Here is a 14,314-nt window from a genome sequence, read left to right as displayed (position 1 = left end):
CAAGTATCTTAAGGGACCTTCCATTTCATTCTTTGTAACGATCTCACTGATTGCCAGTTAGCTTGTTTTCTGGCATTTACTTCTACAAACAACGTGTAATTAACTTCCTTGTATACAGAAGCAAAGCTAGTTCGTTAGACACAACGTGATAAGCCTGATTTTTTTTGACTTCCCAGCCCACAGCAAATTGGTTGGAAAAGGTACAGCTCCATCTAGGCATTGGGAGCTCGTTAAGAGGGAAATCACAAGTTACAACTTATATCAAGCAAAGAAACAGAATAGTCACTTTAAAAACATACAAGCAACAGCAACAGCTACAAAAAGCCTCTGCAACCATCATTTAACCCAGAGGTCGGAAGCAACAGCAACAGCTACAAAAAGCCTCTGCAATCATCATTTAACCCAGAGGTCGGCAATCCAGCCCCTCTGAAGGTGCCTAGAAGTTGTCATTTACTAGGTGATTATTGAGCAACAGTTGCATGCCAGGTCCCGCCTGATGGGCCTCAGTGGATGGAGAGTGGGGCTTATGGAAGCTCCAGCTGAAATTGAAGCTTGCCCTTTTTAAGGAGACAGAGTTTTGCTATATAGCCTTCGGAGAGAAAATTATTGAGATGGCCAAAGTGAATTTCATCTTGCTTTCAAGAGATAATCTTCCTAGGGCTCCAGTGGGCTGGCTTTTTATTTACTGTTTTTCTGACGTGACAGGATGTTTCTCCAACAAGAGGTTGATTTCTTAAGTAGATTAATATTTCTTGCATTTATCCTGTTGAAGTCATATTTATACTTAGTTCTTTTAGCAAATTATTTTCACTTTTCAAAGATGGTCATAAGAAGAAAATTTTAGTATCTCAAATGCTAGTCTTTATTTAGGATGAGTGAATTTTGACTGTACTGTTCTCCTGGCAGAAGTCAGTAATGCACTTAAAATGCTTCAGCTAACAGATAGGCATGGGTTTATTAGTGCTTCCTCCACAGATGTTCTCACCTTTCCACTTGAATCAGAGGTTCGTGTGAGGGGGTTGAGGAAGAGGGAGTTAGGGATTCTTAGTCTCTTGTCCCATCTCAAGGGGCTTGATGAAAACCACCCAGTCTTTCTTATGCTAGGAACTTGGGCAGGTCTCAGCTTCCGACCTGAAGCTTGGAGAGGGAGGAGGCTTCTCCTGAGGACTGTGGGTCTTTAAGCTTCATCACTGATACTTGTGTCACCTTAGAGCTGCCATTTAATCTGAAAGTTTGACTTGCTTTTCAGGGTGTGTCTGGCTTTTCTTCTGATTGCTCTGGTGGTTTGTCCTTAGAAATGCTACAAATGCACTTGGTAAATAATGTGGGGTCAAAATTTAATTCCATTTTTCCTCCTTGTAGATCAGACTCATTGGGTCTGTTGTGTCCAGTTTCAAACCTCAAGATGAGTTGGTCACTAGAAAGGTACCTGCTTACTTCATCTCATTGGAGCTCTGTGCAATAAGACCAGCGTCTGAGTGCCTCTTCACTGTTTCATTCACTCTAGTCTTATTTACCCATAGATAATATACCTAGTCCTAGTTTGCAGACTGATGGTTCCAGAGATTGTGTTTGTGCAGACCCATCATCACAGCCATTAGCACAACCACTCAAAGCACAGGTAGCTGTTGCTGGGTTGGTAGCTCTATTTTTATGTGCAGAGGTTAGCACTTTTACTGTTATTAGTGAATATTCTCTAGCTTTCTCTAAAGGAAAGAATCCTAAGTTAGTGTGATAGCCCAGTTTCTATATCCTTGACTTGACCCACTTTTTCTGAAGGTTATACTATGAAACCTCTGAGTATTACATGGTAAAATATGTAAATCAACTCTTACCTTGCCAAGCCTATAAAATTCTCTCCATTATTACTGGTGTTCTGGAAACTGAATGTCATTTAGGGAAACCACAAAAGCGAGCTGGGGCAGATTTATGCAGGTTAGTATGGTAGGCCAGTTATTCCACAGTTGATGGCTTTTTTCATTTTCACATGTTTTGCATTGGTGGTAGGAATTAAAACCTGCAAGAGTGTGTTCCCCTTCCTCTAATCTCAAGTAGAATCTTGTTTTTAAAAGCCTCCTTTTGTGACTACTGCCCTTGTTCCAATGTGTCACAAGTTTTGTGTGGTTTAGTAGCCCTGGGTACAATCATTTATGAGCAAATATAGGCTCCAGGGCTGCAAACATTTGTAGAAGCAGCAGATTTTTGAAGATGTTGCCTTTCTTTAGCCCTCGTAGCATCCCACATTCTCAGTGGATTGACAGGTCATCATTCTGGCTCAGGCTCTTGACGGACAGTGATGCTGCTGTGTTTGATAACGCTTCCAAGAGCACTGATTCCCTGGGATCCACCTGGGGCCATTTGTACTGTGTAGTGAGAATGGGAGCACATCTATAGGTTTCCTCTGCCCTGAGCTCGTGGCAGAGTGTGTGTGTTTCAGTGTGGAAGGCTGGTGAATAAAAGTGGAAATAACCTGCAGTGCAGTGATTTTATTTGGAGGATGCTGATTTTGGTGGTGGTTGTTTGACTTGTTTCAAGAAAACATACTTTTAGGCTCAAGAGTTTGGGGTGGTCAATAGCATGTTTTGAAAAACAATGGCAGGCCTGTTTCAAAGTCCAGTTAAACCAAACACGTATTTGCACTCTGCTGGGGTGAGGTCTTTGATACTTTTGGGCATAGGCAGTGTGGATCATATCCTTTCTCTATGTTTCCTGCCAGTGCCTGGATCAAAGTGGAACAGCTCAAGCCGTATCATGCACATAAGGAGGAAATGATAAAGATTAACAAGGGAAAACGATTCCAGCAAGCTGTGGATGCCGTAGAAGAGTTCCTCAGGAGAGCCAAAGGGAAAGACCAGGTGAGAGGCTCCACGATTCTCACTTTATGCCGACTCCAGACTGGTTATTTTTGCATAGTAACTGACAGATTAAATATCACCCGAACCCAAAACTATTCTTCATGCAATGCCAGTGGAGAGAGAGCTACTTCAATTCTAAGGTATCAGCGTTTTGCTAATCAACTTGAAACTCCGTGCATGTGGCTGACCTTTCTGGAATAGATTGTTGCTCTTAGGAAAGTCTCTTGGACCCGGGAGAAGTATCTCAGCTTTTGAGTATAGCACAGGCCTTCTCCCTTTTATAGCATGGAGGTTAGGAGCACGGCCTCTGGGCTATATCCACTCCCTGGTTGTAAATCCAGTTTGGGGACTGTGGGCAAGTGACTTGAATTTCTTTTTCAATCCACTTCCCCAAATATAAGTGGAGTTGACAGCAGCCTAATTCATACGGTTGTTGTGTGGATAACACACGTAAAGCACTCATCATAGGGTGTGGCTCCTGTAAATCGTGTTAGTGATGGTGGCGGCTGTTGTGGTGGTTATCATTATTATTATTAAACTTTCAGACATCATCCCACAGTTCTGCTGATGACAAGAATCGGCGTAATTCCAGTGAGGAGAGAAGTAGGCCAAACTCAGGTGATGAGAAGCGCAAGCTTAGCCTGTCTGAAGGGAAGGTGAAGAAGAACATGGGAGAAGGAAAGAAGAGGGTGTCTTCAGGCTCCTCAGAGAGAGGCTCCAAGTCCCCTCTGAAAAGAGCCCAAGAGCAAAGTCCCCGGAAGCGGGGTCGGCCCCCAAAGGATGAAAAGGTTTGTTTTATCTCTGTAGCTTCTGGGATTAGTGACTTTCTTCAGCTCCCTGAATGGACGTAGAGTCCTCTGCTATATGCTGCTCTAAAGAATTCTGCAGACCAGGGGAGGGGCACGGCCTGGATACACGGGTGGACCAGATAGTCGAGGGAGAAGGGTCCACCTGAGCCAGCGTGCAAGGGCTGGCACTGGAAAGGGCTGAGCAGGAAAGAAGGGAAAGCCTTCCATACACGAAGGGCACAGTCCATGTGGGCTCGATTTTGGCATGCAGAGTCTCAGTACTGGTAGAGTACAGGAAGGAGAGCTGACAGGTAAAGATAGGTTGTCACCTGATTGTGGAGAGCCTTGAGGTCTACTTAAGCAGTGTTATACTGTCGTGGAGTCAGTAGGGGACCGTGAAGGTGTTTGAGCTGGATGTGGAGGTGGCAGTGTGCGCCCAGCTGTGTGTTAGGGATCATGGCGGGCAGAGAAGGCTCAAAGCCAATGAGAAGGGCAACTTCAGGTGTGCATTCGTAAGGAGCTTTCCTTGGCGGGGGTGGGTGGTCGGTGGGATAGCAAATATTGAAAGGAACTGTGTGAGAGGCACTGCAGAGGAAGAGTTAATAAGATTTGGTAACTGGTTACATATAGGGGATGATGGAAAAAAGGGAAGGGAGATGATTTCAAGTCTGTGCCTGGGGAAATGATGATGCCTTTTTTCTGAGCAGAGGAGTAAGGAGGGGAGCTGGCTTACGGGGCAAGAGGACCAGTTCTGTTTTGAGTGTGATGCATTTGGAGTGATGTCTAGACTGCCAGGGAGGCTTCCAGTAACATAGGATGGAAATGTAGATGTGGAGGAGCGAATATCTAGAGAGGACGTTGGATCCATGAGACCAGATGGGGATTGTCTTAGGGGGAAGCATGGAGAGAGAAGAGTGAAGGGTAGAAGTTGGCTTTGCAGAGAGAATGCACATAGCTCAGGGTTGGAAGAAGTGGGCAGAGCGGCAAAGTAAAGTAAAGCAGAAATAATATACCTCTCACCTTCTTCCCAAAAAGATTTGTATGAGTCTTAGAAGCCATGGGAGGAGAATTTGAGGTGAAAGGGGTAGTCTTGTCAAAACACAGAGGAAGATTGTTAGAGCAGGGTCAAGGGGTTAGAAGCCAGATGGCTGGCACAGACAGATGGGTGATGAGGCCGTGATGAAACGCTGAACATCAGATCAAAACTTGCAAGTTCAGACACCAGTGAGACCAGGCAGGGAAGGGAGAGAGTGCTCAAGCAGAAGGTTGGGCTGAGAGCATTAGGGGTGGCAGCGGCTGCCATCTGGGGAGGCCAAGGCCCCCCCTCAGGGTTACAGCCAACTTTTGCCAAATCGTCTGGTTTTTCTCAAGAGAAGCTGGAAATACAGATTTTTTTTAAAGTGAAATGTTCCAGTTTTAAATGTTAGAAGCTAACTCAAATTTTTAAAACACTTTTAGGTCCAAAGGAGCATCTCTCTGGACTAGATTCAGCCTGTCAGCTGCCACTGTGCAATCTCTGCGTTAGAGAAGGTCTTTCTCGCTGTTAGATGACCTAAGACAGAGAGTAGATGAGAGCAACTGTAGCGATGGGGACAGCCGAGGTGACCATAAGTGCAGGGAACCTCCAGCCAAAGGTGGAAAAAGTTTAGAAATTGCCAGGAGCAGTGCATGAAGAACTTTCCAGGGAGTATGATCTGGTTTGATCCAATTGAATTGATTTCCTAGGGACCCACAGAAATCTGGGCTGTCAGGTTTTATACTGTTCTCCAAATTCATGCTGTCTGGTATCTTAAGCCATGGATCTCACCAACTCTTGTGCTCGCCCTGGAGAGAAACTTCTTTTTGGATAAAGGGAAGTATAAAGGAGAGGTTAGGAGGAGGACCTAGAGTTTGAATCATGACTTCGTGACTTGTTACAGCTGTGCAACCTTGGCCAACTACCTTTGCCTCAGTTTCCTTGTCTGGTCATTGAAAATAATAAAGCCTCTTAGGTTTAAGAATTAAATGAACAACACAAGCCAAGTACTTAGTGCCTGCGACACTATACACTTGATGAACATTGTTCATTTATTATTTTTTAGTAGTAGCCTCTTGTGCAATGAGAGTGTGGTTGTTTTAGTGCAACCCCAGGGGCTGCTGCCAGGCTTACTTGTAGGGACTCCTCACAAAAGAGTGTGTGTTGCTATAGTAATTGTCATTTGGCTGGCGAGCTCCACTCTGAAACAGCACAGTAGCCTAGCTGATAACTGGGCAGAGCCCCAGATGATTGCTGTTCTGGGCCATAATTCTCTGTCCCATGAGGATTAACTGAAAAGTCTGACCTTGATGGCAGGGGTGTCAATTATGTGCAGGAAGGCGAAGGCTGGATTTGTGTCTAGACTCTTTATGGGAGCCTTGTGAGGGGTGCACACACACCCTCTCTCCGGGGCTCTTATTTCTGAGTCCTGAGCTGAGAACTGCAACTCTGGGCACGAACCATCTGGACAGGACAGAACTGTCCGTGGCTCTCCTAAAATCCAGACTTGTGCAGAGAGCAAGGAGTCAGGAGTCGAGGCCTTTGGTCAGTGCTGGCAGAGAGCTGTGTTCTCGCCTTACTCCCTTCTGTTGTTGTGGCCTTAGACAAGGCACTAGGCTGGTGACCATTATATTTAAATTAATTTACATTAAACCCAAATTAAAATCCAGTTTCTTAGTCACACTAGCAGGTGCTCCCTAGTGACATGTGACTCGTGGCTACTGCACTAGATACAGCAGAGTCATAATGTGTCCATCATGACAGAAACTTCTCTGGGACAGTACTGCACTGGGCCTCTTTTTTTTTTTTTTTTTTTTTGAGCGTCTCCACTGCGGGCCAGGTGTCTAGGGATAAAGCTCTACAGCTGATCTGCTCTTGCCCCTCCACCACAGATTTGACCTCATGTCCCTCTCCCCATTTGCTGTCTTCCAGCCTCAGTGGCCCTCCTTGCATTTCCCCTCAGCTGTCTAGTGGAGATCTCAACATGCCCCACTGAGCTCTTGTCTCCCCCACCCAAATGGTTCCTACCTTCTGTCTGGGGAGAGAGCAGGCTCCTGGCTCCTGACCATCCCGGGTTCTAATTCTGTCTTTGTCACTTAGCAGCTGTAAAAAGTTGGGCAGATCTCCTCACTGCTCCATGTGGCTTTCTTAGTTTTTTTTGAGTGGTGGATTCCTTCTGAAGCCAGTACTGTTATCTTAATGTTCATTATTTGCCATAAGGAATTTTCTCTGTGACCTGCTGACCACACTACAGACCACAACTGGGCTTTCCCGTTACCTCCATCCTTATGAAAGTTTGGCACAGGAACACGTTTGTTACTTCTAGAACAGAGGAGAAGAAAGCCTCCCTCTGTGTTGACGAGAACTTGCCCTGTTTCTCCCAATGGACAGTCATCAGAGCCATGCCTGGGGAGACTGTGAAGCTGGCAGGGCTAGTTCGGGGTGGAGTGTGACTAAAGGGAGCAAAACAGTGAAGAGGTGCTCCCCAAGTTAGGCAGGAAGACACCTGCTCCTGAGGTGCCACAGCATTTTGACGATCTGCCTTTCCCTCTGTAGGACCTCACCATCCCCGAGTCTAGTACTGTGAAGGGGATGATGGCCGGACCCATGGCCGCGTTTAAATGGCAGCCAACCGTGAGCGAGGTAATAACCTCTCCCATGGGCCAGGAGAAGCCCAGCCTCGGAACTGGTTTCCTGGCCTGACTGTGTGATGTGCGTTTCCTTTCCCCCACTTTTCTTGTGTATGAGACTTTTTTTTTTTTTTTTTAATTGCCAAACAGTACAGAAGTGAATGAGTTAAAAAGCACAGGTCTCCACCCTGGGGCATCCTGACTGTTAAGCTTGATGTAACTCACTCCAAACCCTTTGGCGCACCCACTTAACCATCATTTATATAATCAAATACCCACGTTACAGTTTTTACTTTCAGGAGTAGTGTTGGTTTTCACAAAAGTGGGATCGTTCTGCAGATTTTTTCCACTTGATACTTTATAAACACCCTATCACTGTATATACAGCTTTGATGTTTGGTAGCTGCACACTACCTTATCCTTGGGGTGGATGCACTGTCTCCCTGTTGCTGGACCTACTTAGGAAAAGCCCTTGACGGTCCTGCAGTTGTCTCCTCATTTCTGTTAATACTGATCCTCAGTGAGTCAAGACACTCAAGGGTCTGGCACCAGGCACAAGTGGGCCAAAATCCTAAGATCAGAAAAGTCTGAGAATTTGGTTTGGTCTGCTGGGTCATCCGAAGTGACTGGTGAAGGCTGGATTTAAAAAATAGTATGCTTTTTAAATATTATTCCAGTGTTTGGGAATAATTTATCCACCAACCTGGCAGAAACGTTCATTCTTTTCCACTTGAAACCAGTTTTTCTCCAGGTAGAATGGGCATTGTTTATGAAAGGCTTAGACCAGCAATGAGAGAAGAGTTTCCAGGCAGTTGTAAGAATGAGCCCAGCTCCCAGAGGTGTTTCAGCCAGAGGAGAAGCTGGTTATCAGGTAGAAGGAGGTGACTTGTGTTGGAAGATAACTTGTTTTATTAAATCATTTTCTGGTTTCAGCCTGTTAAAGATGCAGACCCTCATTTCCATCACTTCCTGCTCAGCCAAACCGAGAAGGTAAGTTGTTCTTTGAGGTTCTTCATCCTTGGTCAGGAGCTGGCCTGAGGGGAGAGTCCTGCTCCTTTAGAACCTCACCCTAGTCTAAGAAAAGAAAAGTTAGTCTCTAACTATATTGCTGCCCAGAGCAACTAGTTAAGTTTAGAAGTTACATAGAGGACCACTTATGAATCAGGCACTGTTAAGATTAAAAATGAACCCAAAAAAGCTTTTAAAACTTAGTGGCTGTGTGGTTGAGACATTTGCAGTTGCCTTCAGAGTCTAGGATGGAAATGAAACCTCAGGAGCTGTCGACCACCCGCAAGGTAGCCAGTGCTGCTGGATGAAGGCAGTCTCCATGAGCCCTGGGAGTGTGGGGGGAGTTTCCCCAAGTGTCTACAGGGCTATTGGTTAGGCTGAGCCCTGATAGGGTCTGCTGATGGTATGTGGCCTTGGAGTTGGACATATCTGTATTCCAAACACAGTTATACTGACCAGGTCTGTAATTCTGGGCACATGACCTAACACTTCTGATTTTCAACGTAATGATCAGCAAAAGCATCTCGAAGAGCTGCGTGAGAGCTGAATGAAGTGACACAAGTTAACTTTTCATGTGTGGTTTGGAATTCAGTAAGATTGGACACCAAATAAGTTTTTGATGTTAACTTCCCGCTTTGGGCCTAACCTTAACAGGGAAATCGTAAGAAGACTGGTTAAATGTTCAGTTTAATAAGTGGTTTTCTCACTTCTTCTTTATTAGCCAGCTGTCTGTTACCAGGCAATCACAAAGAAATTGAAAATATGTGAAGAGGTACGTATGTTCCATGCCTCCTCATTTTTATTTTCATCAGGGCCTCACATGGGCAGGCTGACCTGACGACTTGTGCTTCCTTTCCCTAGGAGACTGGGTCCACCTCCATCCAGGCAGCAGACAGCACGGCTGTGAATGGCAGCATCACACCCACAGACAAAAAGTAGGACCTTTGATGAAGAGGCTTCCCGTGCCTCTGGTTCTGCTGGGGCCAGAGGGTGACCTCAAGGTGGCTTGTTAAGGGTTGTGTCCCAACCATTGCTGGGACTAAATGGAAAGAGAAGGGGAAAGTTGTAATTCTTACGACTTGCCTAAGAGTAATTTGACTTGTGGGAGACAGAAGCTGCCCTATAAATGTACTGTGGATTTGGCTTCGTGCTCACTGGTGAGTCTCCAAGCAGGGAACACTTGGATCAGTGGTTCTTAGACTTTCCTGTGCCTCAGAGTCACCTTGGGGAATTCCCTGGCAGTCCAGTGGTTAGGACTTCAAGCTCTCACTGCCAAGGGCCCAGGTTTGATCCGTAGTCGGGGAAGTAAGATCCCACAAGCCTTGCAGCGTGGCCAAAAAAATAAATAAATAAAACAGCTAACTTAAAAAAAAAAAAAGAATCACCTGGAAGGCCGCTCGTAAAGCACCGATTGCTTGACTCCACCCTTAGGGTTTCTTGATCAGTAGGTCTGGGGTGGACAAATTCGCAGATATCTGCTGGTGCTCATCAGGAGACCACACTTTAAGAACCACTGTCCTTGGCCCTGGTGGGGGCAAAAGATGAAGGCAGCCCGTTGTCCTGCCTTCCCTGGCTCTCCCTGCTGTCACCTCCTTGTCCTTCCTATGCAGCTACCTGCTGCCCTCCGCCCCACCCAGACAGGTGGGGGACTTGACTGTGGTCCCCAGGCCTTAGCTTGCATCCATACTTGCCTTTGCCTCGATTCTGACAGCCAGTTGTATTGATGGAAAGGGTTCTTGAAGAAAGCATTCTCTTGAAGTATGTAGCTAGGTCTGAATCTCCCATCTGAGTCTTCTATAGGGTTCTTTCTCAGACTAAAAACTGTCTTTTACATTATTCATCACTTTTTGTACTGTTGAAGTCACTTGTTCTGTCAGTTATATTTAGTGAACTTCCTTAGTGGAGTGAAGGAGCTAGAGGCATGTTATATGCTAATAAAAAGAGGAATGGGTGTTGCCCATTAAATTAATGAGGATTTTGTTGACTTTTTAAAAAAATCCAGCTCTAGGCCAAGGGCAGTCCAGTGTTTTCTCCCATCAGTCAAACCCTTTTTTAACATGAGTGTAAAGCCAACTACAGAGCAGACCAGCTGCATCGTACCCAGTCCACCTGGTCCACATTTTGCATCTTGCCTCAAGGACACCATGAGGGACTATCAGTTGCTGTGTTTAAAATGCATAAACTTTATCCCCAGGTCTTCTAGGTGTCCTGGAACGCCAAGAAAAGGAAAGAGAATTAGTTTGTCATGATTTAGAATCATAGGGAAAACTTGTACTACCCAAATAGCTGTGAATGACAAAAGATACCTCCTTGTTTTTAAGCTTTGGCTTGAAACTTAATGGTCAAGGGTGCCATTTGGTGAGGAAGGTGGTGGGTTCCATTTTCAGCATTTGATTCAAATGACTTAGAGCAGGCTGGGACAGAGAGTATGAGAGTGCACATTCCAGCAAGGATAGGGGAACCTCTGAGCCAGTTTGCAGAGGTGGCTGCAGATATGACTTCCAGGAGACTGAAAATACTGAAAGGATAACACAGGTCAAAGTGAAGAAGCTGCAGAGGATCTTAGAGCTGAGAGAAACACAAGCTGGAAACAAGACCATGAGGTAATAAGTGAAGAAAGAGGACTTCCCTGGTGGTGCAGTGGTTAAGAATCCACCTGCCAATGCAGGGGACACGGTTTCGAGCCCTGGTCCGGGAAGATCCTACATGCCATGGAGCAACTGAGCCCGTGCACCTTAGGGCCCGCGAGCCACAACTGCTGAGCCCACGTGCCACAACTACTGAAGCCCGCGCCCTCTAGGGCCCACGTGCTGCAACTACTGAGCCCATGTGCTGCACCTAGTGAAGCCCACACACCTAAAGCCCATGCTCCACGACAAGAGAAGCCACTGCAGTGAGAAGCCCGCACTGCAACAAAGAGTAGCCCTGGCTCGCAGCAACTAGAGAAAGCCTGCACACAGCAACAAAGACCCAACGCAGCCAAAAAATTAATTAATTAAATGAAGAAAGAGGCATTGTTTAGCCATGTCTCATGCAAGGAGAGTTACAGAAGTGCAAGAACCAAGAGGAGACATTTAGGCAAGGTAAAATCATCTATAAAAGCATGTAGCAGCTCATAGCCCCCAAGTTCTAGGGGTTGTAGGAAGGAGCAAGCTATAGGAAGTGAAGGTAGGCCGAACATACTGTCCACCTGAGTGCTTCAGTCACAGAAGGATCATAATGGACCTGCAGTTAGAAGGCGTGGTGGAGAGAAGGACGGGCCAGGGTAGAGAAGCAACGGGGGGAAAGAGGTTCAGGAGAAGAATCCATGCACTGGGAAAGATTGGTTCCAAAGCTCAGGTGAGCTTTGAAGAAGCGGGACAAGGCCTGTCCCTGCTGACGGCACAAAGAGTGCAAAGGTGGTGCGGGGCGTGGAGCTGGGAAGGGAGGGGAGGTGAGCACCAGGATGCTGAGTCCTGCAGTTGAGGAAGGTGGCTGGCTCCACACTTAACTGCTCCTGTTACTTGTCATGGATCCCAAGGTGCTTTAAATTGGCATCTCAAGGCCTAGGACTCGAGGTGGCTGATCGGGAACTGTTGCAGGATCTGAAGATAAATGTCTGCCTTTTCACTGTAATGGAATTGTAAGCTCAGACCTTCTATCAAAGCAACAAGGAAATGATTTGGAAGATTTGCCATAAACCATATGAGTCATACTTCTTGCAGTGGCAGTTGAGGACTTAAGAATGCCTGTTTAAGCTTATGAACACTTTTGAACAGTGGCATAAGAAAAGGCACGCTTTGCCTTCACTACCGCTGGCTCTCCAGTGGTGGTGTCAGCACACCACAGAGCAGTGTTCCTGGTGGTCTGAGGTGAGGCTCCCCAGGTTTGAGGAAGCGGAGCCTGTGTGTCATTCAGGATCTCACCCAGCCCTCCCCCACCCTACCCCCCACCTTGAACTGATCAGTCTGTCTCTCTTTCAGGATAGGATTTTTGGGCCTTGGTCTCATGGGAAGTGGCATCGTCTCCAACTTGCTAAAAATGGGTCACACAGTGACTGTCTGGAACCGGACTGCAGAGAAAGTAAGCATTCATAGTGGTGCTTGTTAGGTGGGGTGGGACAGAGCCTTGACCCTTGGGGTAACTAAGGATAGGAATCTCCCTTCTGTCACTCTTCATTGTTCTGAATGCCATGGAGTAGAAGCCAAGCTCTTAGTTCAGGCAGATGGGGATGTAGATATACCAGTGTAGGATGTTATCATAAAAACTAAACATTTAAAACACCCGGGAGTATAAAATGAAGTGGAAATTTTCCCCACTCTGCCATTACCTGAAATAATAGGAAAAAATCCTGTCAGGTTTTTCCATGCACATGCAAGAGGTGTGTGTGTGTGTGTGTGTGTGTGTGTGTGTGTGTGTGTGTGTGTGTGTAATGAATTCATTGATATGAAGAGTGTGTATCAACAGATCTGCTTCGTCCTTGTTAATGGCTGCACTATGTTCTGTGTTTGGATTGTATTAACAGCGCCGTGCCGTAGAACATTCTGTGGTGAAGGAGATGTCCTATATCTGCACTGGCCTGTGTGGTAGCCACTGGCCACATGTGGCTCTTGAACACTTGATTCATGGCTAGTAGACTGAAGAATTTTAAATTTTGTTTCACTTAAAAATAAACAGTCTCCTGTGGCTAGTGGCTACCATATGGGACAGGACAGGTTTAGAAGTTCTTAACCTAAGGTGGTCCATGGATTCAAGGGGTCTGTGCATGCCCTGAAATGGAATTCCAAGTCTTTTGTAATGGAGAGAGGCCAGGCTCCCATCAAGTTCCCATCCAGGAAAAGGTAAAGAACCATAGTCTAGGACTTAACCTGGTGGCTCAGTGGTTAAGAAACCACGTGCCAACGCAAAGGACATGGGTTCAAGCCCTGGTCCGGGAAGATCCCACATGCTGCAGAGCAACTAAGCCCGTGAGCCACAACTACTGAGCCTGTGCTCTAGAGCCCACGAGCCACAACTGCTGAAGCCCGTGTGCCTGCAGCCCGTGCTCTGCAACAAGGGAAGCTACCACAATGGGAAGCCTATGCACCACAACGAAGAGTAGCCCCCACTTGACACAACTAGAGAAAGCCCACACTCAGCAATGAAGACCCAACACAGCCAAATAAATAAATAAAATTAAAGAAAATAACCATGGTCTAAGTACCAGAAAACTAAAGCACTGTACTTGCCAGGAACGAAGAGACCAAGAAAGAACCAGCCTCTCGAGGAGCAAGGTGTGGCTAAGCATGTATTTGTGAAATGATGGGGTGAGCATCCCATGTGTGCAGCAAGGTGAGAGCTGGAATGAAGGGAGGTAGTAGAGCTGGTGGATTTGAATTAACAAAAATGTTCTAGGCAAAGTAAGACGTTCACTTTGTTAAAACAGCCCTTTTCAAGAATAATAAGGAACTGGTTGGAAAGTTGAGGGAGCCTGGGAGAAAGGGTACTGAAGGCCATGCTAAGAGATGTGGGCTTCAGGTGCTGGGCATTGGGTAGGTGCTACGGGGCCAAGTCAGGAGTGAGATCTCAGAAACCCTGTTGGCAGATATTTGATTCAAGGCCAGGGTAACCAGGAAACCTAGACATGCATACTTGGAGAGCATCAGTAGAATCTAAGGGTTTGCATTATACGTATGTTCCCATTTGATAGAAGTGCCTCCGGTCATCCTCTTTTCTTGACTGGAAAGCTTTATTGTTATAAACGTGGCCATTCTTTCCAGATTAATTTATGGGAAGACAGAGCAAAGCAATTATGAACTTGGGCTTGGAATCAGACAGCTCTGCTGCTTACCCTCTTATTTCTTTCAAAAGGAAAAACCAGAAGAAAACAAAATTAAATATTAACATAGATCTTTTTAAGTCACCAAAGAAAAAGGTGAATTTTTTTTTAATAAATTTATTTTTTATTTTTGGCTGCCTTGGGTTCTCATTGCTGCACACAGGACTTCTTTTAGTTGCAGCGAGCGGGGGCTACTCTTCATTGCGGTGCGCAGGCTTCTC

At 46.0% G+C, this 14,314-nt stretch overlaps 1 protein-coding gene across 11 annotated transcripts in view; it reads left to right on the top strand.

The window, feature by feature from the left end:
* The window catches only part of GLYR1 (glyoxylate reductase 1 homolog), a 36,841-nt gene that overhangs the window by 10,482 nt on the left and 12,045 nt on the right, over positions 1 to 14,314 (top strand). For 2 of the 11 annotated variants that reach the window (XM_067012497.1, XM_067012496.1), the window contains exons 4-11: positions 1,363 to 1,425; positions 2,717 to 2,855; positions 3,401 to 3,643; positions 7,215 to 7,301; positions 8,222 to 8,278; positions 9,018 to 9,068; positions 9,158 to 9,231; positions 12,259 to 12,358. In XM_067012497.1, coding sequence (XP_066868598.1) covers positions 1,363 to 1,425; positions 2,717 to 2,855; positions 3,401 to 3,643; positions 7,215 to 7,301; positions 8,222 to 8,278; positions 9,018 to 9,068; positions 9,158 to 9,231; positions 12,259 to 12,358 — 814 coding nt within the window. Of the gene's footprint in view, positions 1 to 1,362; positions 1,426 to 2,716; positions 2,856 to 3,400; positions 3,644 to 7,214; positions 7,302 to 8,221; positions 8,279 to 9,017; positions 9,069 to 9,157; positions 9,232 to 12,258; positions 12,359 to 13,506; positions 13,549 to 14,314 lie in introns of all 11 variants that reach the window. The other 9 variants (XM_059038764.2, XM_059038767.2, XM_067012502.1 and 6 more) reach the window with 7 other exon arrangements.

The sequence above is a fragment of the Kogia breviceps genome, chromosome 14 (assembly GCF_026419965.1).
Source record: "Kogia breviceps isolate mKogBre1 chromosome 14, mKogBre1 haplotype 1, whole genome shotgun sequence".
Taxonomy (NCBI): domain Eukaryota; kingdom Metazoa; phylum Chordata; class Mammalia; order Artiodactyla; family Physeteridae; genus Kogia; species Kogia breviceps.
The sequence above is the reverse complement of the archived record's forward strand: the minus strand, read 5'-3'. Positions and strand labels throughout refer to the sequence as shown.